The sequence below is a fragment of the Halichoerus grypus genome, chromosome 6, assembly GCF_964656455.1.
Source record: "Halichoerus grypus chromosome 6, mHalGry1.hap1.1, whole genome shotgun sequence".
NCBI lineage: Eukaryota > Metazoa > Chordata > Mammalia > Carnivora > Phocidae > Halichoerus > Halichoerus grypus.
Window position 1 is genome coordinate 17380252 of NC_135717.1, and position 21348 is coordinate 17401599.

Sequence of the window (21348 nt, forward strand, 5' to 3'; positions counted from 1 at the left end):
GCCCACAGCAGGTGTTTGATGGGGTCAGTTCACAGTGTTTTCTCTCCTTTCTCCAGGGTTGCTCAGGAGCAGAGCTGGGAAGGGGCACAGATTGCTCCTGGCCTCAACATCCCCTTGGTACACCAGCATCTACCAAGGTGTCCCCTCTTCCGCCACTCCTGTCCTTTCTCTCCGCTCTTTCCCATCAACCCACACAGCCGTGCTCTTGCTGTGCTCCGGGCCACTTCCCACAGCCCCCATGTCACACGTGGGTGCAGGGATATGTCTGGGGTCTGTCCACTGCTGGAAAAGGGGGTGCAGTCCCTCCCGTCCTCAGATCTCTCCATACTATTCAGAACGGGCATGGCCTGGACTCTGTGGGGACACATCAGTTCTAACTTCTCCTTGTTTCCTTTTCAAATTGCTCCCTTCCTTCCTTGACTTGGGGAGTATTTTAAAGTCTGCCCCACCCCCCACCCACCTTGTTCTTACGTCATCACGATTCTCCCCACGTTTCAATTCTTCTGTGCCTTCAGTCCCCTACCGCTGTCGAACTAAAAACGAAACTGCACTGACATTCCTCCACCGTAGTGATGAGAGCCATGTGGCCCTCGCTGATTTAACAGGAATGGGATGAGCATAAGAGGGAGTATGGGGAAACTCCACCTTGGTTTGTATATAAAAATTGCATGGTGATGGATGGTAACCAGGCTTCTGGTGGTGATCGCGTTGCAGGGTATACCAACGTCGGATTATAATGTTACGCCCGAAACTTACATGGTATATACCAATTTGACTTCAATAAAAAGGCATGAAAATATTATTCAGCCCCAGCAATTCTTATTATCACACTGAATATTTGCTAACGTCCTGTGGGAGGGCAAAAGCCTGGGTTATGGGTTTACTGCCGGTCACAGGCTGAGCCGGGAGTGGACCAGCTGTGCTGACACCCACATGCCCCATCCGTCCGAGGGTTCTAGAGAGCTCCGTGGCCTTTAGGAAGTCGGGGAGGGGGGAGGGGCAGGGAGAAAGCAAGGAAGGGAGAACAACCCATCCCCAGAGTCCCTGTGTGAGCAGCCAGCCCCAGAGGACACCTCTCCCCTGGGGCTGGACATAGCACCCAGGTCTCTGTTAACTAGAAGCCTTCCTTTTCTATGTAAAACAAAGTGTTCTTTGCTTTTCTGATTATAAAAGCAGTTCATGCCGAGGAATCAGAAGATAACCACGGACCTCTGGGTTCAGTGCTCCTGACTGATCACACCCTCCTTCCAGCTTTTTTTTTTTCTTACCCACCCCCTTGTTTTTTTCCCCCTCCTTCCAACTTTAGTCTTATATCAGCTCTGTGCAACTTTATCCTGTTCTCTCTCTTCTGGAGAAATGGTTCGGAGAGTTGCTTTTTAACTGTTTGAGGTTACACTTCATTTATTCATTCGACAAATATTTATCGAGCCGGGGAATAATCTAGAAGCTATGGATACACCGGTAAAATGGAGCTTACATTCTAGTGGGGGCAGACAAACCATGATAAGTGAACGGACCAAACACAAGAATTTCAGCAGGGCTTGTGCAATTTAAAATGCCTTGTTTAGGGAAAGCCTCACGGAGAAGGGAGGGCCTTTAAAGAGTGAAGGCCAGAAGGAAGTTAGGGAGTGCTTTGTGCTGAAATTCCTCTTTATTTCCTTAAGAGCACACAATACCCTCTAACATACTATGTATTTTACTTATTAATTTATTGTCTGGGGTTAGAGGAGGAGACTGCTGGCCGCCAAGACAACCCGAGGCAAGAAGGCCTGGAGGCTCAATGACCGGAGGCCGAGAGCAGAGGCTGGGGAGGACGGCCAAAGGGTCCCCTCCTCTGCTTATGTGGATCCTTCTGTCCCCCCATCAGGTGCTGCAGTCCAGGCCCCCCTCCCCCGTGTGCTCTCTCTCTCTCTCTCTCTCTCAAATAAATAAATAAAATCTTTAAACAAACAAACAAAACCGTTCATGAATGAGTGTGTCAGAACTGGTCTCGCTTCACACCGCCCCTTTTGCCGTGCACATTTCTCAAGATCCTCAGTTCCGAGGACGGCGGAGAGGACCCCAGGTGGGGGCCGGCCGGTAGGGCTCCTGGCCCTCTCAGCGAATGCAGGAGCCATCAATCACCTCGTTATCAACGTTGAAACCTGGCACCGTTTGGACAGGAGGCCGCAGGGCTAGGCCTCTTGCTGTCTTTGGCTTCTGGGCAGGGTTTCTGTTTCCCCGCCCCTCTTCCCTCCTTCGCTGGTTCACGGAAGGTGGTAAGCACGGGAGTGTGGAGCGCCGACTGTCCCGGTTATAGTTGATTACACCGTCCCGTGTCAGTGACATTTGCTAAGACGGTACCCCTTCAAAAAATATGTGATATGATGGGTGTGTCCATTAACTCAAGGTGGGGGGAAGCTTTCACAGTGTACACACGGATCAGATCATCACCTTGTGTACTTTAAATAGCTTATCATTTTATTGGTCAATTATACCTGCATAAAGATGGGGGAAAAAACAGTATGACCTCTCAAACCATACTATTTTGGTTCAAATTTCAGTCCTGCTATCGCTGTGTTATTAACCTCAGTTTCCTGGTCTGTAAAATGGATTGTTTTGAGGAATACATGTGTGTGTGTGTGTGTGTGTGTGTGTGTGTGTGTGTGCATGCAAACCCGTTTGAGCAGTGTCTAACATATAGAGAAGGCTCATAAAAGCTGTTACACCAGGCGGTATAGTATAAGTGGTTAAGAAAACCAGACGTCCTGGGTTCAAATCCCAGAGCTGTCACTTACTAGCTAGGTAACCTTGGACACAAAGCCTTAATGGTCCTCAGTTTCCTTTTCATATAAGGAACGTGAATAATAATACCTACAGGATAGGGTTATTGTGAAGATTACATGAGCCAGTAGTTGAAAAATGCCTGGCACATAATTTGATTAAGTTATAATATAATTTTATAATTATAATATAATCTTATAATATAATTTTAACTTATTCCATTCTGTGTAGTAAGCTCCATGAAGGCAGAACTTTCTGCTGGCCCCATTCCCTGCTGAACTCCAATGCCTAGAATAATGCCCGGGACATACTGAGTTGGTACTTGGTAAATATTGACCAAGCTTCTGCTGTTTTCACATTGTCCTTTCTATCTGAAATTCTCTCTCCACTGGCTTCTGGTAGAGTGCTCTTTCTACTAGACGATATATTCACCTTAATCATTTAAAAAAAAAAAATCTGGTCTGTGATTTTTTGACATTGGAAATCCGTTGTGAAGGCAGATCAAAGAAGGGGAGGGGACCCGTGCTGCATGCAAATGGCAGAAACACAGCTCAAAATACCTTCAGCAAAAAAGATTAGCTCATGAAACTGAACACTTCAGAATAATTGCTTCAGGACTAGCTGGATCCAGGAGCCCAAAGTCAATAACAAGATTCCTGTCTCCCTCTCCAGCTGTCAGCTCTACTTTCCCATGTGTTGGCTCCAACCTGAGGCAGGGTCTTCCCTCATGGTGGCCAATAGTAGATCCAGATTCACATCCTACCTGTTTAGTCATATCTGCAGAGAGAAAGCCTCTTTCCTGACAGCAAGTCCAGGGACTGACTCTCAGTGTGTCACGTACCCACTCTTGAACTGTCCACTCTAGTGACTGGCTGGATCTGTCAGATAACCACCATGGGGGGGATGTCAGCCTCTGTAAGAGGATGAATAAATTCCCCAAAGGAAAATCCAGATTTTTTTTTTTTAAGGAAGAATGGGTGGGCAGGTGGAAATGACAGATGGCAATGACATTCGAAGGGATACTCTTCTCTCCTCATCCTCTTACTTGCTGGCCAGCTGATAAGCTTTGCTTTATGTGCTCTCAAGAGTAATAACACTTGCCCGTTTCCAGAGCCCATGTTCACTCTCTTTCTCTGTGAGGAAGGCACTGCTATGTCCATGCTCCAGGTGAAGAAATGCAGGCCGCAAAGTTGTTGGCCAGGGTCAGTTATGAACTGCCCTGCTTCGACGTGTTCTCTCTGGTTTCACATGTTCATCTGGGCTTCTCGGCTAGGTGGCCACCTCTATGGGCAAGGACCATGGTTGCCACACCTTGGTACTCGGCCCCCACTTCTGTCTTCCTCTCTCCTACCCAGGGGCACCACTTCAATTCAGAATCATGAAAAGAGTAGAAGTTGTTCATATCAATCTTGCCAACAGGACTCAGAGGTCTGATGAGGTGGGTGAACCCTCGGAGTAGTGGAAAGGACCCTAGGGCTCTGGGAAGGGCCCAGAATGTGTAGAAAACTTGAAAAGTTAAGAGACGAACATCTAGATCTTAGGGCTACACACAGGGTCTTAGTGTAGGTGGGAGTGGGATGGGACAGACCTGAGAGCCATAGAGGGAAGAAGGTGTTTATGGAAAGGTGAGACCTGATGGACGGACAAGGAGCCAGTTATTTTAAGAGCTGAAGAAAGAGTGTTCTAGGCAGAAGGAAGAGTAGGTAGAAGTGTGCCTGGTGTGTTTGTGGGGCAGCCAGAAGGTGTGGGAGGGAATAAAGGAGGCCAGTGGGAAGGATCATGAGGACTTTGTCAGTCATTGGGAGGGTTTTTGCTTTTACTCTGAGTGACATGAGGAGCCACGGGAATCAGTGAACCCAGGACCAAAACCGAGGCAGGAGCAGGAAAAGTGGGTGGGCAGTAACATATATGTTTCATATATTCTTTTGCATGAATCAGATATTATATAAAAATATAAGCAGTGATGGGGCATCTGGGTGGCTCAGTCAGTTAAGCACTGACTCTTGATTTTAGCTCAGGTCATGATCTCAGGGTCGTGAGATCGAGCCCCGTGTTAGGCTCCGTGCTGGGCGTGGAGTCTGCTTACGATTCTCTCTCCCTCTCCCTCTGCACCCCCGCGCATGCACACACACTCTCTCTCCAAAATAAAAATAAAAATAAATATAAGCAGTGAGTGTGTTCCATTCCTGGGGAGTAAGCTGTCCACTCAGCTGGGGGTGTCACATGCAGTGGGCCAGACGAGTGAGGGACACGGCGGCAGGGGTGGCTGAGACCCCATGAAGGCCACCAGGTGAGGGCACTGGGAGTGGCGTGGGACCCCGTGTCAGCCTCAGTGCTTAGGAGTGCTATAGGACCTGGTGTCTGCCAGGGCCTGCCCACCTCCCTCAGACACCTGGCGGGCCCTGTCCTGGGGCTCAGCCCCACCATTCTAATTGTTCTTCATAGAGAGCCTTGATGAAGCCTAACCTGGCCCCCGTTGGGGGCGGGGTGAGTCCCACCCACTGGTTCTCGGGTTTGAGGCTGTCTACACCCTGGCCCGGGGATTTCTGCTTCTGGCCTGAATTCTGCTCTGATGTGTGTTTCTGGGTCACTAGGCCCCCTCTGCCTGCACCCCCAACCATCCCTACTTCCTGAGATCTAACTGCAGCCTCTTCTGTTTCTTACCTTCTTCCTCCCACTCTCCTTCGGCCTTTCTTTGTCCATTGATGACAACCGTCCCTTGTATTTATTAATGACAACTAACATTTCTTTCCTCTTGAGTCAGGCCTTGCACTACTACCAATAGCTAAAACCTATAGTTTTATCATATGCCAGGCTGTGTTCAACCACTTTATAAATAATAACCCGTTGAGTCCTCTAAACCGTCTTAGGAGTTTGTGTTATTCTCCTCATGTTATAGATGACAGAGCAGGCACAGAGAGGTTAAGTAACTTGCCTAAGATCACACAGCTACTCAGCAGCAGCCATTTATGTGCACAATTGTCACAACATCCTATCCAGCTGGTAGAAGCAGCCTCCTCACTTGGGAGATGAGCCAAGATCAGGGAGATTTCAGGCCTCGACCAAGGGAAGTGTTGGAGCTGTGAAAGTGAAGGTCTGTCTCCCTCCCAGGTGGGGCCCTGACCCGTGACACCCTGTACCCTCCCAAGTTCACCTTCACGTCTGAGCTGAGAGGCGGGCAGGGCTGGGATCATGAGCCTCATCTTGCAGATGAGGAAACTGAAGCACAAAATGTTTGGGCCTCTCTCTCAAGAGGGTACGTACACGTGGGGAAGGGCGAGCAAGGGCCGGGACTCGAACCGGGACTTTTTATCCCCAGCCGGGTGTTTTTCCTCTGCAGCCCTGCCTCCTGGGCTTCAAACTCTGCCTTCCTGGCACTCTAGAGAGCTGGCGGCCCACCCTCTCCTCACACCCAGCATGGCTCAGTCCTCCCGCCCCTGCCTTCGTGTGTCACTTAACATAGAACACCCAGCGATTATAACATCTCATCAGTAGTTAGCCGCCCCCCGCAACACTCCTTTCTCTCAGACTTTCCCATGGTCGGTAGTCCCAAAAGAGACACCCCATTTAAAAGCAGCGCCCCAGGTCTGCGGAAGGGGGCGTGGTGAGTGCGTGCTGCAGAATAAATCCTGTAGACCCCGGGGGGTGGGGTGGGGTGGGGTGGGGTGCATGCGCACAACAGGGGAGAAGCCAGTGATGAGGGCTACGGCCCTGGGCTTCCCACCTCTCAGGGAGAGGAGGGCGGGCACTGTGCCTCGGGGCTCAGGGTCTCACCACCCGTGTTTGGGAGACTCAGAGGTGTGGCCCCAGCTCCACCCTGCCCTCACCTCCCCCAGCCTTCCTGCCTCCACCCAAGGCCATCTTGTTTAACCGAGGGCTTAGTTCCAAGTCTTGGAGCTGACATCAGAGGGCCCAGGGATTCCCCTCACCAGCCCAAGCTGAAAATGGGGGACTTGAGTTCCAGTCTTCATTCTGTCACTGATCTGCTGCGTGACCCTGAAGAAGACTTCCCCTCCCTGATTCCATCCTGATGTCACATCTGAAGCTTCTAACTTCTACTTCCTGGGTTCAGGATTCCCATGCAACCCGGTGGAGTGTCCCAGGGGGTCTGAGCTATAACGGGATACTTGGAAAATAATCAGAAAATTGGTGGATGGTTCTTTTCCCTCTTTTTTAATCATCTAGGTTTTAATTTCCCTACGTAATAGCAGTGGAAGCATTTGAAAACTGCTACTACTTTTAAATGAGGAACCTGAGGTCCAGAGCAGGCTGGTGACTCACCTGAGGTCACCAGAAGTGTTAGCTACATACTGGAGTCCAGAGCTCAGCGTTCTTGGCTTCCTTTCCAGCAGTTCTCAGCCTTCACCACATCCCTTCCATTTCCTGCTGGGATCCCAGCCCAAGCCTCAGCTCACCAGCCAAGATCCGCTTGTGGAAACTGAGGCCCAGGTAGACAGACACGGGCCCAGGCCCATCCTCCAAGGACAGGGACAGAGTCTGGCCCCGCCCTCCTTGGCTCTCTGGCTTCTTGGCAAGGATCTGCTAAGATCATCCCAGCCGAGGGCCATGCCCAGCAGCCCAGCTTCCCGCTTTACATCCTCGGTACCTGTCTGGAGCATTGGCCAGAGCGGGAGAAGGCTGACAGCGAGAGCTCAGGGCTCAGGGCTCAGCAGCTGGTCCCAGACGTGCTGCTCTATCTGGCAACTTTCGGAGCACCGGCCAGGAGCAGAGCCCACATTAGGCACTTGCAGCAGAAGACGGATTGGTTCGCTGATTTCCGAAGAACCTGCTGTTGTTAGCTGTTGGGGATGTATCAGTGCACAGAACGGGCCCGAATGCCCACCCTTGTGGAACTCATACTCCAGAGCATGGAGACAGACCAAAAAGAGGGAGAGAGAAAATGTTAGATGTTTTTAAATGTTATGTAGAAAAATAATGCAGGGAAAGGGATAGAAAGTGTGTGGGGAGGGGTCCCTGGGTGGCTCAGTCGGCTAAGTGCCGGCCTTCGGCTCAGGTCATGATCCCAGCGTCCTGGGATGGAGCCCCAAGTCAGGCTCCCTGCTCAGCAGGGTGTCTGCTTCTCCCTCTCCCTCTGCCTGCTGCCCCCCTGCTTGTGTTTGCTCTCTCTCTCTCTCTTTCTCTCTCTCTGTCAAATAAATATATAAAATACATTTTTTTAAAGTGCCAGGGGGGTCTTAATAGATACAGGCAAATAATTTAAATGAAGTGAATATTTGTTAAAGATAATGTCCACAAACTATGAATTACATGGGATTTCTGGAATCTAATGAAGGGAATCTATAAAAAGATAAGAAAAAATACCTTATAATGAACAATTTAAAGCTTACTCGCTGAAATGAAGAAAAAAATAAAGCTGTTCACTATCACATCTAATTAACATGGTGCTAAAGTACCCAGCTAGAAGAACAAAGCAACACAAATAATGTGCATTTTTTAAAGGTATAAAATCTGGAAAAGGCACCACTTGCCCTTTACAACCAGAAACAAAGTAAGACAAACTACAATTTAATGATTTTTCTTGAACTCATCAAGGAACTGAGGTCACAAGCCAAACAACTAATCTCACATTCAGAATAGAACAGGTAGGGATGCCTGGGTGGCTCAGTCAGTTAAGCGTCTGCCTTCAGCTCAGGTCATGATCCCAGGACTCTGGGATCAAGTCCCGCATTGGGCTCCCTGCTCAGCGGGGAGCCTGCTTCTCCCTCTGCCTGTTGCTCCCCCTGCTTATGCTCACTCTCTCTCTCTCATTAATTAATTAATTAATAATTGAATAAAATCTTACAAAAAAGAGTAGGACAGATATCTTCAGTTAGGAAATAGAATACTTATTTACTTATGGCAGACATTCATAAATGCCATATAAACTGACAAAAATATTAATCTGGAATTTTGTTTTAATGAAACCCACTGCAAATTAAAAACAGGTTAAAAATGAAAGTATGTAAAAAAAAAAGATAAACCATGTAAACACTAATCAAAAAGGTCAGGACTCATCAAATTAATTTCAGAAAAAGTAAACTTGAGGGGAAAAAAGGAACATCATCGAGGATAAAGAAAGACATTACAACATAAACACCAAACATACAACTAAAAAAAAAAAAAGATAGACATTACATTCTGATAAAAGGGTCAGTTCTTCAAAAAGACATAACAATCCTAACTGTGTCTATACGTAAACAATAGAGCATCAAAACACATGAGAGAAATTGGTAGATCTCAAAGGAAAAAATATATATATCCACAGTTATAGTTGGAAATTGCAACATTTCTTTCTAGAAAATAGAACAGAGAAAGTGCCAGGGGCAGGGTTGCATCTTTTAATCGGGTCAGTGAGGACTCCATTTGAGAAGGTGACGTTTAAGTAGGGATCATAAGAAGAGAGTGGGCTTTGCAGGTATCTGGAAGAAGAGTGTTTCAGTCAGAAGGGACAGCAAGAACAAAGGCCCTGAGGCAGGAGCATGCCTGGCATGTTCTAGGAGCAATGAGGGAGTCAGTATGGCCGGAGTGGTATGAGTGAGGATAGATTAAGCAAGATAAATAAATATGCAATGTCCATTGGAGACAGGATTTATGGCAGGAAGGAATGAGCTATTCAGGGGAGGAAGCCCGTGACAAGGGGTAGGTTCAGAACAGGCTGAGAAGAGGGGACTCCAGAGAAGACAGTGGGGGCTTTCTAGGCAAAGAGAAGAGCTAGTGGAAAGGCAGGCTGGTATGAGATGGCTTATCATATTCAAGCATAAAGCTCCAGTTGCTGGACCAGGAATGAGGCTGCATGTGTCAGTTGCAGCCAGATTGGGAAGGGCAGAGAAGCAACAAGAGGCAGGAGGTCTTGGGGAACCCTAAGAGAAGGTCGGAAGGCTTGGGAAGTTGTGGTAGAGAGTGGGAGAGGGAGTTCAAGGTTTGAGAGGCACAGCAGTTCTGGGCAACAGCAAAGGATAGGGAGTGGTTGTGGTCAGAGGGTGAGTGGGGTGGCTCGCCTCCAGGATGGACGGCAGGACTTGGGGATGTGAGGAAGACCAGCCAGGGCCTGTGTCTGTCCTCACCATCAGTCTCAGGATGCTTGGGACCCCCCCAGTGAGGGGCCTCAGTGGCATGGGATGTGGGGAAATTAGCTGTCACCACCAGGGGACACTGCAAGGGAAACCAGTTTGGGCTAGGCAGGTGCCAGCCGCTCGCTCTTCCTTTTCCTTCTCCTCCAAGCAGCCCTCTGGGATTGCTCCCCCAAATGTAATGGTACTTCCCGGGCAGTTGGTTCCAGGCGGCTCTGCTGGGCAGGGCCAATGTAGGGCTGAGAGGCAGAGTATAGAAAGGGAAAGCCCCCTTGGTTTCTGTCTCACTGCAGGGACCCAGCAGGGAAACCCCACAGATCCTAAAAGGAAAGTGGGCCTCGGGGAAGACCAAGAAACCCCCATCTTGTCCCTGAAGATGGAAAATCCAGGGTGGGGCTAGGGGTGGGGCTGTGCTGGAAGGGAGACCTGTGGCTGATGCAGCCCGGCCCTGACAGCCATCCACAGAGCAAAAACACACCAAGCAGGATTATTCCAGGACCTGACCGAGCCCCATCCTACCTCACACAACCCCAACCTGGTGAACCCTGACCCTAGACATCAACAGCCCAAGCCTGAGCCCTGACCTGAGTCACAGGCTCTGTCGGAATCTTAGCCACAGCCCAAGCTCTGTGCCCAATCTGGACTGAGCTCGAAACCTAACCCCAAATGGTCCCAAGCATGGCCTCCAGGTCACTGATAGCTCTAACCCCAAGCACAGACAGAGCCAGGACGTTGGCCCCAGACAAAGCTCTAGACCAAGTCCTAAACCTGGTTATAGACTGAGCTCTAATCTTAGATCTTACTCTGGCCAAAGACTGAGCTCTTGGCTCTGAACGGACCTGTTCTCATCCGCCCTGACCCTGGCTGTAGGCTGAGCCCTGACCCTGCCCAGACAGGGACGCCACTGCTCCACACAAAGTCCCATCCCAGCTCCACAAGGAGCTCCCCACTCAGCTCCCTCCCTCAGCCATCTGGTAAACCAGAAAAGAGTAGGATGACTCAAAACCCCGAGTCCTCTCTGATGGGCAATCCCCTTACCTGGCCATCCATCCTCTATAGTACATTGAGCTGGTGATGGCACTAGGATGATAATGACAGAGCAGAGGAGTAGGAGGGTTTGAGTCTCTGGGACCTACCAGTCCCTAGAGCAGTGGCTCACCCAGGAGCGGGGATGTGAGGGGAGGGCTGGTCCTGGAAGCTGAGCAGGGGTTCCGGAGCTTGGATTGACAGAAACCCCAGCTTCCCGCCACCCCCCACTGCACCTCCCGCCCCCTCTGGGAAGGGAAATGACATTTCCCCATTTCAGCAAAGGGTGGTGAGGAGAGAAGACTGAGTGCAAAGCCGAAAGTACAAGCAGGACGGAAAGTGAAACCGGCGCAGCCCCCAGTATAAGACCCCTGCCCGGGAGATGGCTGGCCACACAGGCTGGGCCCCGCTCTGGGCCAGATGGCAGGCGACCTTGGCTGGCGTGAGTCTGAGGCCAGGGCTGGGGGTGGAGGGGTGGCAAGCTTGGCTGAGACTGGGCAGGGGATGGGAGGGCTTGACGGGTGTGGATGGGGGCCAGGGGCTGAGCGGGCAACTACTTGGCCAAGACTAAGGATACAGGATACAGTCAACAGGAGAATGGGAATGAGCCTGGCATGAATGGGGGCCAGGGCCAGAGGGGTCATGGTTCGGCCAGGGCTGGGCAGAGGATGGGAAGGCTTGACTGGCCTGAAGGGAGAGAGGTGGGCAGCCAGTTTGACCAGGACCAGGACCAGGCAGATAAATGAAGAGTTTGGTTGGAGTGAATGAGCAGGGACCAGTTTGGCTGAGAACTGGGGCTGGTAGAGGAAGAACAGCAGGAGGAGTTGGCTGGAGTGTGGGGCTGGGGCCAAGGAGTCAACAGCCTAACTGGGTCAAGGGTCTGTAGCTCGGAAGGAGGTCCAATCTGCAGTTGGTGACTCAAAGAGTCAGAGGTTGGAACCAGAGCCACAGGAAGGGGAGCCAGAGTAAGGACCAAGGGCTGGAGGATGGGGACAGAGCCAGGGCCAATGACCCAGGATTGGGTACAGAGGGTAGGGAGAAGCCACGGGAAGGGTCAAGAGCTCAGACAAGAAGCAGAGGGTCAGTAGGAAATGGCTCAGCTCAGTTCTGGGTGGCAATGTCCACCAGAGCCTGGGGGCATGCACTTTCCCTCAAAGTAGAGCTAAGAGGAACCCCACACCGTCTGAAGTCTCTGGGATGCCAGAGTGGTCCCCAAGCCAGGGGATCCTGAACGCTGGGGGCTGCAGGCACTGCCCCCCACCTCTGGAAGTACATTGGTGAATGGAAGTACCCAGAAGCTCCCCTTAGTCTTTATTTACAGGACAATTTTGGGAGCAGAGCCAGGGGTTAGAGATCAAGAATGGCACGGAGAGGAGGGAGAGCAGGAACAGACTTATAGACTTACAGCCTAGTTTTGGTTTGTGTTTCGAGAATTGTGTAACTCCAGTGACTGCTAGATTTCCTCTCCCTGATGGAGAAACCAGGAAACTGCCCTCTTCCCAGAGCTCCCACTCTAGGGCCTCTCTCTCTTCTGTCCAGGAGACATAGGGCAGGAAGTAGTTTCAGAAATCAGTTGGTCTGGGGCGCCTGGGTGGCTCAGATTGTTAAGCATCTGCCTTCGGCTCTGGTCATGATCCCAGGGTCCTGGGATCCAGCCCCATGTCTGGCTCCTGGCTTGGCGGGGAGCCTGCTTCTCCCTCTCCCTCTGCCTCTCCCCTGCTTATGCTCTCGCTCTCTCTGTATCTCTCTGTCTCAAATGAATAAATTTAAAAAAAAAAGAAAGAAAGAAAGAAAAGAAATCAGTTGGTCTGACTCCCCCATTTTACAGATGGGAACCTGAGGCACAGAGATAAGAGATGACTTGCTCAAGGGAAGAACCTGAATGAGAAACCGAGGTTCTGCCTCCCATTCTGGGCTCTCCTCTTCCTGGCACCCCCTGTTCTTCCAACACTGCAGAGTGACCCACCTTCCCTGGCGGTGGTTGGACCAACCTGTCCTTCTGACTCCCTGGGATAGAGCCTCTAGCACCGCCTGCCCACCTCTGGGGCTCTAGTTCAGGCCATCAGAGCCGCCTGGCTAAGCCCAAGGAATCCTCAGCAGAACACAGTGTGCCCACTCCGGGGGAGGTGGCTGCCTCCTCTAAGTTCGCTGGGGGAAGCACAGAGGCTCTGCCTTTGGGCAGATCTGGAATCCAGTCCTGGTTCTCTCACCCTCTAGCTATTTGGCCAACTTCACTGAGCCTCATTTTCCTCATCTGCAAAATGCACAGGATAATAGAACCCAGGCTACCACATACGGTTGAGTGGTTTGTTCACTGAAAAAGACACTTGGCCAAGGGAGTTGGTGGGGGTCAAGATCCAGCCTGAGATTTGCTTGCAAAGGTGGGTACTCTGAGCAAGGTTGTGTCTGTCTTGGAGAAGGGGTATCTTCTTTTCATTCATATAGAGATCCCATATGGTGTCCTCAAAAACTTCCATCTTATTAGTGGTTGTGCGGGGTCAGCGAGATGGCACACGGGGCTTGCCTACAGTGCAGGCTAGAAAAGGCACGGGAGTTCTTCTCAAGCCTTCCCCTCATCTGGCCCACCAACTCCGCACCCCTCTCCAGGGCTCGGCCTTTTGCTGCTCTCCTTGCTCCTGGCTCGAGCTGGTGTCTGGGGATTCCCGAGACCGCCAGGGAGGTCCCCCCTGAGCCTGCAGGAGTTGCGGAGGGAGTTCAAGGTCAGCCTGCAGCTCGCCAGGAAGCTATTCTCCGAGGTTCGGACCCAGGCCCACCGCTTTGTGAGTCACCCTAATGCAACTGGTTTTGGGGATGGGCAAATCCCCACTCCCTCTGGTCCCCACTAACAGACCTTGCCCCCATAGGCTGAATCTCAACTGCCAGGAGTGAGCCTGGACCTCCTGCCCCTGGGACATCAGCTCCCCAATGTCTCCCTGACCTTCCAGGCCTGGCACAGCCTCTCTGTGAGTTGGGGGCCAGAGGGGTGGGGCAGGAGAGCTAGCAGTAAGGCTGGCCCTGGGTGGATGGAGATGAAGTCGGGGATTGAATGGAAAATGGATTTGGGGAAGAGTGGAGGAATCGGATCTGGATGAGGAATCGGATCTGTATGTCATCAGATATAAAAACTCAGCTGGAATAAAGGAGTGGTGTGAGAATGAGGCTGCACCTATGGAGGAGGGATGGGGTTGGGATTAGGAGTGGGACTAGGGTTGGAAGGAGGCTGGAGACAGGATAAAACCACAAGCAAGGCGATGGACAGGAAAGGGGATGGTGAAGAAGGGGATAGAGTGGGGCTGTGGACAGAGAGTGATAGGATGGTGAACATGGGGTTGGGTTTGATCCTTAGCCTGTGAGCCTTGCCTGACCCATTCCCTCCCTCCCACAGGACCCAGAACGACTCTGCTTCCTCTCCATGATGCTTCGCCCCTTCCATGCCCTCTTGGGAGGCCTGGGAAGCCAGAGGGGCTGGACCAGCTCAGAGAAGATGCAGCTGTGGACCATGAGGCTGGATCTCCGGGATTTGCAGCGGCATCTCCGCTTCCAGGTAGAGTGTCCACCCACCTCCTCAATTCCCAGAGACCAACACAAAAAATGGAAGCTCATTGGCTCCCTTTTACAAACACCCCCTGCCCACAGGTTGGGTAAGTTTGGAGGGAGATGTTCTAGACCCTCTGTGTGTCGGAGGGAGGTGGGGGGACTGGCTCTGTCCCCTGAATCTCTGCCTTCTCTTGGGGTCTTGGTCTGAACAGCTCTGAAGCACCCGGAACAGCTGTTGGCATCAACAGACCCTGCAACAAAGCTGGTTCCCTTCTCCCTCAGCCTCTCACATCACCAGGCCCTCCTGAACATTTCCAAGGGAAACTGGCATTTTCCTCTTAACAAAAGGAAAACAGAAAATGCAAGCAGCATGAAAACTAGCTATACCACCTTTCTGTCCATTTCAGATCCTAAAATGACCCTTAAGAGAGGAACTTCTGGGGTCCCAAATGCCCAGGGCAATCCTGGATGAGTGTGCCACCTCCGTGAGCAGCATCTTGCTCTGTGACTTCCATTTTCTTGAACCAAAAAATCAGGCGGGACGCGTGAGGTGATGACATAATGGAAGATCTAAAGTAGGGGCTATCCAGGGAAATCATGACCTTGTGGTCTCTGATGTCATTCTGTACCGCTGGGAACATAAAAGAACCAGGATGTGCTCCGGGTCTCAGGTTGGCTATTGTCTGACCCATGGGCGTCTCCTCGCAGGTGCTGGCCGCGGGACTCAAACTCCCCGAGGAGGAGGAGAATGAGGAGAGGAAGGGGCTGCTCGAACGGGCTCCAGGTGGCCCCTCACAGATGTCAGCACAACTGTCCTGGCCCCAGCTCCTCTACACCTACCAGTTGCTGCATTCCTTGGAGCTTGTCTTGGCTCGGGCCATGAGGGACTTGCTCTTGCTCTCCCAAGCCGGAAACCCAGCCCCACCCTTGGGGTGCTCAACATTCAGCTCCCAGCCCTGATGGGATGACTTCTTAGTCCCATCCCTTCACCTTTCAGGACCTGAGGACTGGGGTCTGGGCAACGAGACAGCCCCCAGCTCATTTGCCTTAAACCAGGCAGGACTCCACCGGGCTCCCACCCCGACCCCTACCCAATAACTTAAGGCCCCTCCGGTCCCTGGCAGATATTTATTTCTTGGATATTTATTTATTGTTTAGGGAAATGATGGTTTATTTATTGTTTCAGAGCCTGCTAGCTGTCCTCGGGCTAGGCCACCGTGCGGGGTGCCCAATAAAGCACTCTCACCCTCCCTCGGCCTCAGCTTCTTTTCAGAGAAGGGGTACCTGACCCCCAAGGGACAAGAGTCTGTAGCCTCTGGCCACCCTGGGCCCCTTTCTGCTCCTAAATTCTGGGGGCTCCTGGGTACCTTCCTCCATTCTGGCTTGCTGGGCTGGTGGTTGCCATAGTAACCAGCAGAGTTGTGAGTTTTTGAAAGCTCAGGGCCGCTGACGATCTGTTTCCCACCCACCTCCCACTGCAAATGGGGCTTGTAGGCCCTGCTGACCCCTTTCGTCTGGGCTAGCTCCCACCCCCGAGGTTTGTGTGCTGTTCCACAGCTTTCCGGAAGGCCCCGGGTGGGGGACTGGGAGCAGTCCAGGAGGGAAGGCTGCGGGGAGAACTGTCTCGTCCCCTTGGTCCTCCAGGCGGCCGAGACAGATGAGAGAGGTGGTCAGGACAGGCCGTGAGAGGCGGTCCCAGTGGGCAGGGAGTCTGTCGGCCACATCGCCGAGTCACGCTCCTCAAGTTCATGGTCCTCACAGGCGTCTGGTTCTGTCTGTTCCGAGAATGACACACTGAGAAACTGAGGCCCAGGGGGTAGGAAGGGTATGTCCAAAGTGGCAGAGGGAGATAGGCCGCGCAGGGTTCGGAGGATCCCTCTGAGCCTCACTTGGGGCCGGGCTCCCGGGGGCTCAGGGCCCTCCCTGCGGCTTTGGCTGGCCCAGCCGGGCTTGCAGCTCCTGCATCATGCCGGTGTGTGCAAGGCCAAACCTGCGGACGGACACAGGTCAGGGGAGCTGGTCTCCAGGCGGCCACAGCCTCCTCCCCAGGCCAGCCCAGCCCAGCCACCTCACCCTGTGCTTACCCACGTCCCAGCGGCCTTCTCCTGGCTGGCAGTGGGGTCCCCTCAGGCTCTGGGGGGCTGGGCTCTGGGGGCTCCTCTGGCTGGAGAAGTCTCTGCTCGCGAGCTGACATCTCTTCCTCGGGTGGGGGGCGGGGAGGCTCCTCCTGCTGCTCAGGGGCGCCGGGCCGTCGGGAAGAGGGCCGGGAGCGGCGCAGGGAGGAGTTGCGAGACAGGAGCACACGGCTCCGGGGCACAGAGACGTCCAGGAGAGACCCAGGGAGCAGGGCCTGCAGGGCAGAGGGCACAGAGTACCACGGGGCCGGATTCGAGATTCTGCTCTGTCCAGCCCCGGACCCCAGCTGGGGCTCTCACCTCACTCCAGCTGGTGCCCGCACCCTGGCCGGCACTTGCTGCCGTTTCCCCGTGGGGCCCACGCTCGGCCTCTGCAGGCTCCCGGTGTGTTGACTGGTCCTCCGGGCCTTCGGGAACAATCTCCTCGGCCTGTGCTCTCCGGTCTTCAGTCACCGCAACATCCTCCACATCAAGGGGCCTTCTTGCCTCTCCCTCGGGGTGGTGGTCCCCACATTGCCCCTCCCTGCCCCGCCCCTGCTCTTTCATTTGCCATCCCACAGCCTCCTCTTCCAACAGCGTCTGCCCTCCTGGGAGCCCCTCGGCCTCCACTGTGGCCACGGTGCCCTCTGCCTTCGCCACCTGGGAGCCCGAGATAAAGCCACCCATCCCACAGCTTCCTTCTGCCGCCGCAGGCTCCCTGACCTCCACCCACTCTCCCCCGGGTTCGCCCTCTCTGGCCTCCAAAGCCTCGGCTTGGCCCCCTCTGCCAGCCACCTCCTCGTCTGCGGAGCCCGCCAGGCCAAACTCCGGCCCACTTCGGTTTTCTCCCCATGTAGCCTCTACCAGCTCCACGCCTCCCCCAGCCTCCTGCTTCCCTTTGGAGTCCTCAGCTTCCCCAGCCTCTCTTTCGAGCCCTCCTCCAGCTCCAGCAGCCCTTCCAACCAGAGCTACCTTATCCCTCACTATCTCAGCAGCCAAAGAACTGACCCCTGGGTCCTCGCTGTCCTGGAGGCTCCGAGCGGCCTCCTCCAGCCTCCAGTCTCCGCTGGATGTTGTGTCTGCCCCCCAGGGCACTGTGGCCTCCACCTCCGCATCCTCGGTTTCTCTGGCATCTGACTCTCCCAGCGACTGACCTGTCCCTGCGTCTGCCCCATGCCTTCCACCCAGCTCCTGGCTCTCTGCTCCAGGGGTGTCTCCCTCCTCTGCCCCGTACCCTGCGTCCTGGGCTTTCTTCCACTCCCCGCCTGCCTCCGGGACATCTGGGAGCGCAGACTCTCGGCCTCCCTGGGCCTCCTTCGGGGCCTGGCCTCCTGCAGCCTCCTCCTCCCCCTCTTCAGTATCTGCTTTTTCTTCCTGGGTATCCCCTCCCTCCACATCCCTTCTCTGGTTCTCCCAGACTTCTGCCCCAGGGGCATCAGGCTTTACATCTCCCACTTTCCTGGGGTATTCCTCCAGGCTCCCTTCCATCTCCTCTTTGCTCAGAGCTGAAACGCCCCAGAGCTCTTCCTCACCCCCCTGTCCTACCTCAGGCTGCTCTGTCAGGGTCTGGGGGCCTGCCATCAGCTCAGGTTCTTGGCCTTCAGTGATTTCGTGCTCAAGGCCACCCCACTCTACCCCCTGTGCTTCTCCGCCTGTCTGAGCCTCCCCCTCACTCCTCTCCCCGCCAAACTCCTTCTCAGGACTGCTGGTCTCTAGGGTTGCTTCCAGGTCAGCATCCCCTTCAGCCTCATTTGCCACGTCGTCCTTGGGCAATTCAGCCTCTGAGGCCCAGCAACCCTCTTCCTCCTCTTTGGTCTTCTCTGCCTCCACCACCTCCTCCGGACTGGCTGGAACAGTCCTGATCGCTGAGGCTTGCCTCCCCTCAGCCTCTTTCCCTTCCTGATCTGCTTGGATCTCAAAGCCCTCCCCTACCTCCCCCTCTGACCCATGGCCTTCTGCAGCCTCCCCCGCTGCTGTCTGGTCCTTAGTTGCTTCTTCTGTGCCCTTAGTTCCCAGGGCCTGGGTTTCTTTGGGGGAACAGCTCATCTCAGCCTCCCTATTCTCATCCATTTCCTCCTCCTGGTCTCCCCTGGAGGCCCCCTCGAATGCCCAGGCCCTCCCAGTGCCCTCTGAGATCCTTTCTCCTGAGACTTCCCCATATTCTCTCTTCCTGGCTCCTGAGAGGTCACCCTCCTTCCCAACTGAGGTTGTCCTGCCCTCTACACTGACCAAAGTTATTCCAGCCTCCTCCCTGCCTGAGGCTGTTCTATCCTCCTCCTCCTCTTCCCTGACTGGGGCTATGCTGTCCTCCTCCCTTTCTGAGGCTGTGCTGTCCTCCTCCTTGCCTGACGTTGTCCCGTCCTCCTCCCTGCCTGTGGCTGTCTTGGCTTCCTCCTTGCCTGAGACTGTCCTGGCTTCCTCCCTGTCTGAGACTGTGCCATCCTCCCCACTGTCTGAGGCTGTGCAGTCCTCCACTCTGCCTGAGGTTGTCCCGTCCTCCTCCCTGCCTGAGGCTGTGCCGTCCTCCCCACTCTCTGAGGCTGTGCCGTCCTCCACTCTGCTTGAGGTCGTCCCGTCCTCCTCCCTGCCTGAGGATGTCCCAGCCTCCTCCTTGCCTGAGACTGTCCTGGCTTCCTCCCTGTCTGAGGCTGTCCCGTCCTCCTCCCTGCCTGAGGCTGTCCCATCCTCCTCCCTGCCTGAGGTTGTCCCATCCTCCTCCCTGCCTGAGGCTGTGCTGTCCTCCTCCTTGCCTGAGGTTGTCCCGTCCTCCTCCCTGCCTGAGGTTGTCCCGTCCTCCTCCCTGCCTGAGGCTGTCCCAGCCTCCTCCTTGCCTGAAACTGTCCTGGCTTCCTCCCTGTCTGAGGCTTTGCTGTCCTCCTCCCTGTCTGAGGCTGTCCCGTCCTCCTCCCTGCCTGAGGCTGTGCTGTCCTCCTCCTTGCCTGAGGTTGTCCCGTCCTCCTCCCTGCCTGAGGCTGTCCCGTCCTCCTCCCTGCCTGAGGTTGTCCCGTCCTCCTCCCTGCCTGAGGCTGTGCCGTCCTCCCCACTCTCTGAGGCTGTGCTGTCCTCCACTCTGTTTGAGGTCGTCCTGTCCTCCTCCCTGCCTGAGGATGTCCCAGCCTCCTCCTTGCCTGAAACTGTCCTGGCTTCCTCCCTGTCTGAGGCTGTGCCATCCTCCACTCTGCTTGAGGTTGTCCCGTCCTCCTCCCTGCCTGAGGCTATCCCGTCCTCCTCCCTGCCTGAGGATGTCCCAGCCTCCTCCTTGCCTGAGACTGTCCTGGCTTCCTCCCTGTCTGAGGCTTTGCTGTCCTCCTCCCTGTCTGAGGTTTTGCTGTCCTCCTCCCTGCCTGAGGCTGTCCCGTCCTCCTCCCTGCCTGAGGCTGTCCCGTCCTCCTCCCTGCCTGAGGTTGTCCCGTCCTCCTCCCTGCCTGAGGCTGTCCCGTCCTCCTCCCTGCCTGAGGCTGTCCCATCCTCCTCCCTGCCTGAGGTTGTCCCATCCTCAGATTCTGTCCCTGACTCCCGTGCTTCCTGTGCCCTTGTGCTTTGGCTATCCCTTAGGACCCCCATCACCTCTTCTTCCTTCCCGGCCTCTTTGGCTCCAGACCCCTGGATCTCCTCTGCAACTGCCTCCTTGACCGTTTGCTCTAATGACCCCCTGCTGTCCCCTGCTACCTTTTGCCCATCAGCACCTACCTCCCCCTTAGGCTCCCAGTGCCAGGTCCACTCTGACTCCGCCTTCCTGGCCACGTCTGGTTTTCTTTCCCTGACCTCTTCCGCCTCCTCCTCCTGTTCCCAGGTTCTCGGTGTCTCCTCTCTGTTCACTTCCTGCTCATTGGGCCCTTGACTCTCCCGGGCTTGACTGCTGTTGTCTCGACCAGCCTCAGACCCTGCCTTGGACTCCTTTCTGGCCTCTAAGTGGGCCCTTGGCTCCTGGCACCTGGCAGCCTCGGCTGCCTCCCAGACCCCAGTGTCCTGCCTGTCTGCCTGAGACCCATGGGAACTGCCTTCTTCCCAACCCCAGGTCTGTTCTGTTGCTGAACTTCCCTCCTGGTGTCTTCCAGCCTCCCCGGGCCCTCTCAGCCCTCCAGCCTCCTGATTTTGGCTGCCTCCAAGGCCCTCCAAGGCCTCCTGGGCTTTCTTCTCTTCAGGCTTCCCTGGCCTTCCTGCAGCCACCTCCCCCAGCTCCTCAGCTGCCCTCGCCTCCTTCCTCTCTGCAGTGGGGACCTCAGCTCCCGTAAGGTAGGAGACAAAGGAGCTGAGGGAATCCTAGAAGAGAAGGGGGGGAGGGGACAAAGGCATTAAGGGGAGGCCCTCTCCCCCAGCCCTCCTTCTTGGGACCCTGGCCCAGAGGAACTCGGGCCACAGAAGAGGGGTTCTGGGATCTGGGAGGGGAAAGAGAACTGGATTTGCAGAAGGAAGAAGAAAGGGCTAGATTAGGGGTAGATTGATGTGTCTATGGAGGTATGGGGATTGAAATCCAGAAACGATCAGGCTAGGAGGCTACCTGATCCTGGGAAAGGGATGTCAAGTCTGAGGAGAGTCTCAAAGGGAGGAGGGAAGGTGAGGCCCCAGGGAGCAGGGTGAAACTCTCTGACATCTCTTTGCCCCTCTCACCAGTGCTCCCCGCAAGGCCTGATGCAGCCCAGGGAGATGTAGCCGGAGGAAATCCATCCTGTCTGTCTCTGTCTGTGTGTCCAGAAAGCTGACAATGACCGTCCCCACCCACCGAGACAAGCCAGTCTTCCCCGGGGGCCCAAGACACTTCCTCTTCCCCTGTGTCTCCCTGACGCATCCCCTGTTCAGGCCCTGCCCACCCTCCACAATGCACAGAGCAGCTTCCA

General features: G+C 54.4%; 2 protein-coding genes across 6 annotated transcripts; one reads left to right on the top strand and one right to left on the bottom strand.

Moving 5' to 3' along the window:
* The first annotated feature begins 11125 nt into the window (after nucleotides 1–11125).
* Nucleotides 11126–15646, top strand: IL27 (interleukin 27). 3 transcript variants are annotated; one of them, XM_036091241.2, is made up of 5 exons: nucleotides 11126–11301; nucleotides 13467–13639; nucleotides 13724–13822; nucleotides 14245–14403; nucleotides 15105–15646. In XM_036091241.2, the coding sequence occupies exons 1-5, from the start codon at nucleotides 11280–11282 to the stop codon at nucleotides 15354–15356; spliced, it is 705 nt and encodes a 234-aa protein (XP_035947134.1). In that variant the 5' UTR covers nucleotides 11126–11279; the 3' UTR covers nucleotides 15357–15646. The 3 variants fall into 3 exon arrangements, with proteins under 3 accessions (XP_035947134.1, XP_035947135.1, XP_077930769.1); XM_036091242.2 differs by having other exon boundaries at nucleotides 13467–13615; XM_078074643.1 differs by lacking the exon at nucleotides 13724–13822.
* On the bottom strand, nucleotides 15524–21253 carry APOBR (apolipoprotein B receptor). 3 transcript variants are annotated; one of them, XM_078074641.1, is made up of 5 exons: nucleotides 21122–21253; nucleotides 16832–20773; nucleotides 16481–16746; nucleotides 16286–16386; nucleotides 16105–16171 (listed from the first exon to the last, which is right to left on the bottom strand). In XM_078074641.1, the coding sequence occupies exons 1-4, from the start codon at nucleotides 21176–21178 to the stop codon at nucleotides 16308–16310; spliced, it is 4344 nt and encodes a 1447-aa protein (XP_077930767.1). In that variant the 5' UTR covers nucleotides 21179–21253; the 3' UTR covers nucleotides 16105–16171; nucleotides 16286–16307. The 3 variants fall into 3 exon arrangements, with proteins under 3 accessions (XP_035947130.2, XP_077930766.1, XP_077930767.1); XM_036091237.2 differs by lacking the exon at nucleotides 16286–16386 and having other exon boundaries at nucleotides 15524–16171; XM_078074640.1 differs by having other exon boundaries at nucleotides 16043–16386.
* Between the last annotated feature and the right edge of the window lie 95 nt (nucleotides 21254–21348).

Excerpts from the sequence above, each read along its gene's own strand:
- APOBR (XM_036091237.2), bottom strand. The coding sequence starts at position 21,178 with ATGGATTTCCTCCGGCTACATCTCCCTGGGCTGCATCAGGCCTTGCGG. Across the intron at positions 20,774-21,121 it reads AGGCCTTGCGGGGAGCACTG|GATTCCCTCAGCTCCTTTGT; the intron begins GTGAGAGGGGCA and ends CTTCTCTTCTAG. Across the intron at positions 16,172-16,480 it reads AGAAGGCCGCTGGGACGTGG|ACAGAACCAGACGCCTGTGA; the intron begins GTAAGCACAGGG and ends TTCTCGGAACAG.
- IL27 (XM_036091241.2), top strand. The coding sequence starts at position 11,280 with ATGGCAGGCGACCTTGGCTGGC. Across the intron at positions 11,302-13,466 it reads GGCAGGCGACCTTGGCTGGC|GGCTCGGCCTTTTGCTGCTC; the intron begins GTGAGTCTGAGG and ends ACCCCTCTCCAG. Across the intron at positions 13,640-13,723 it reads GGACCCAGGCCCACCGCTTT|GCTGAATCTCAACTGCCAGG; the intron begins GTGAGTCACCCT and ends TTGCCCCCATAG.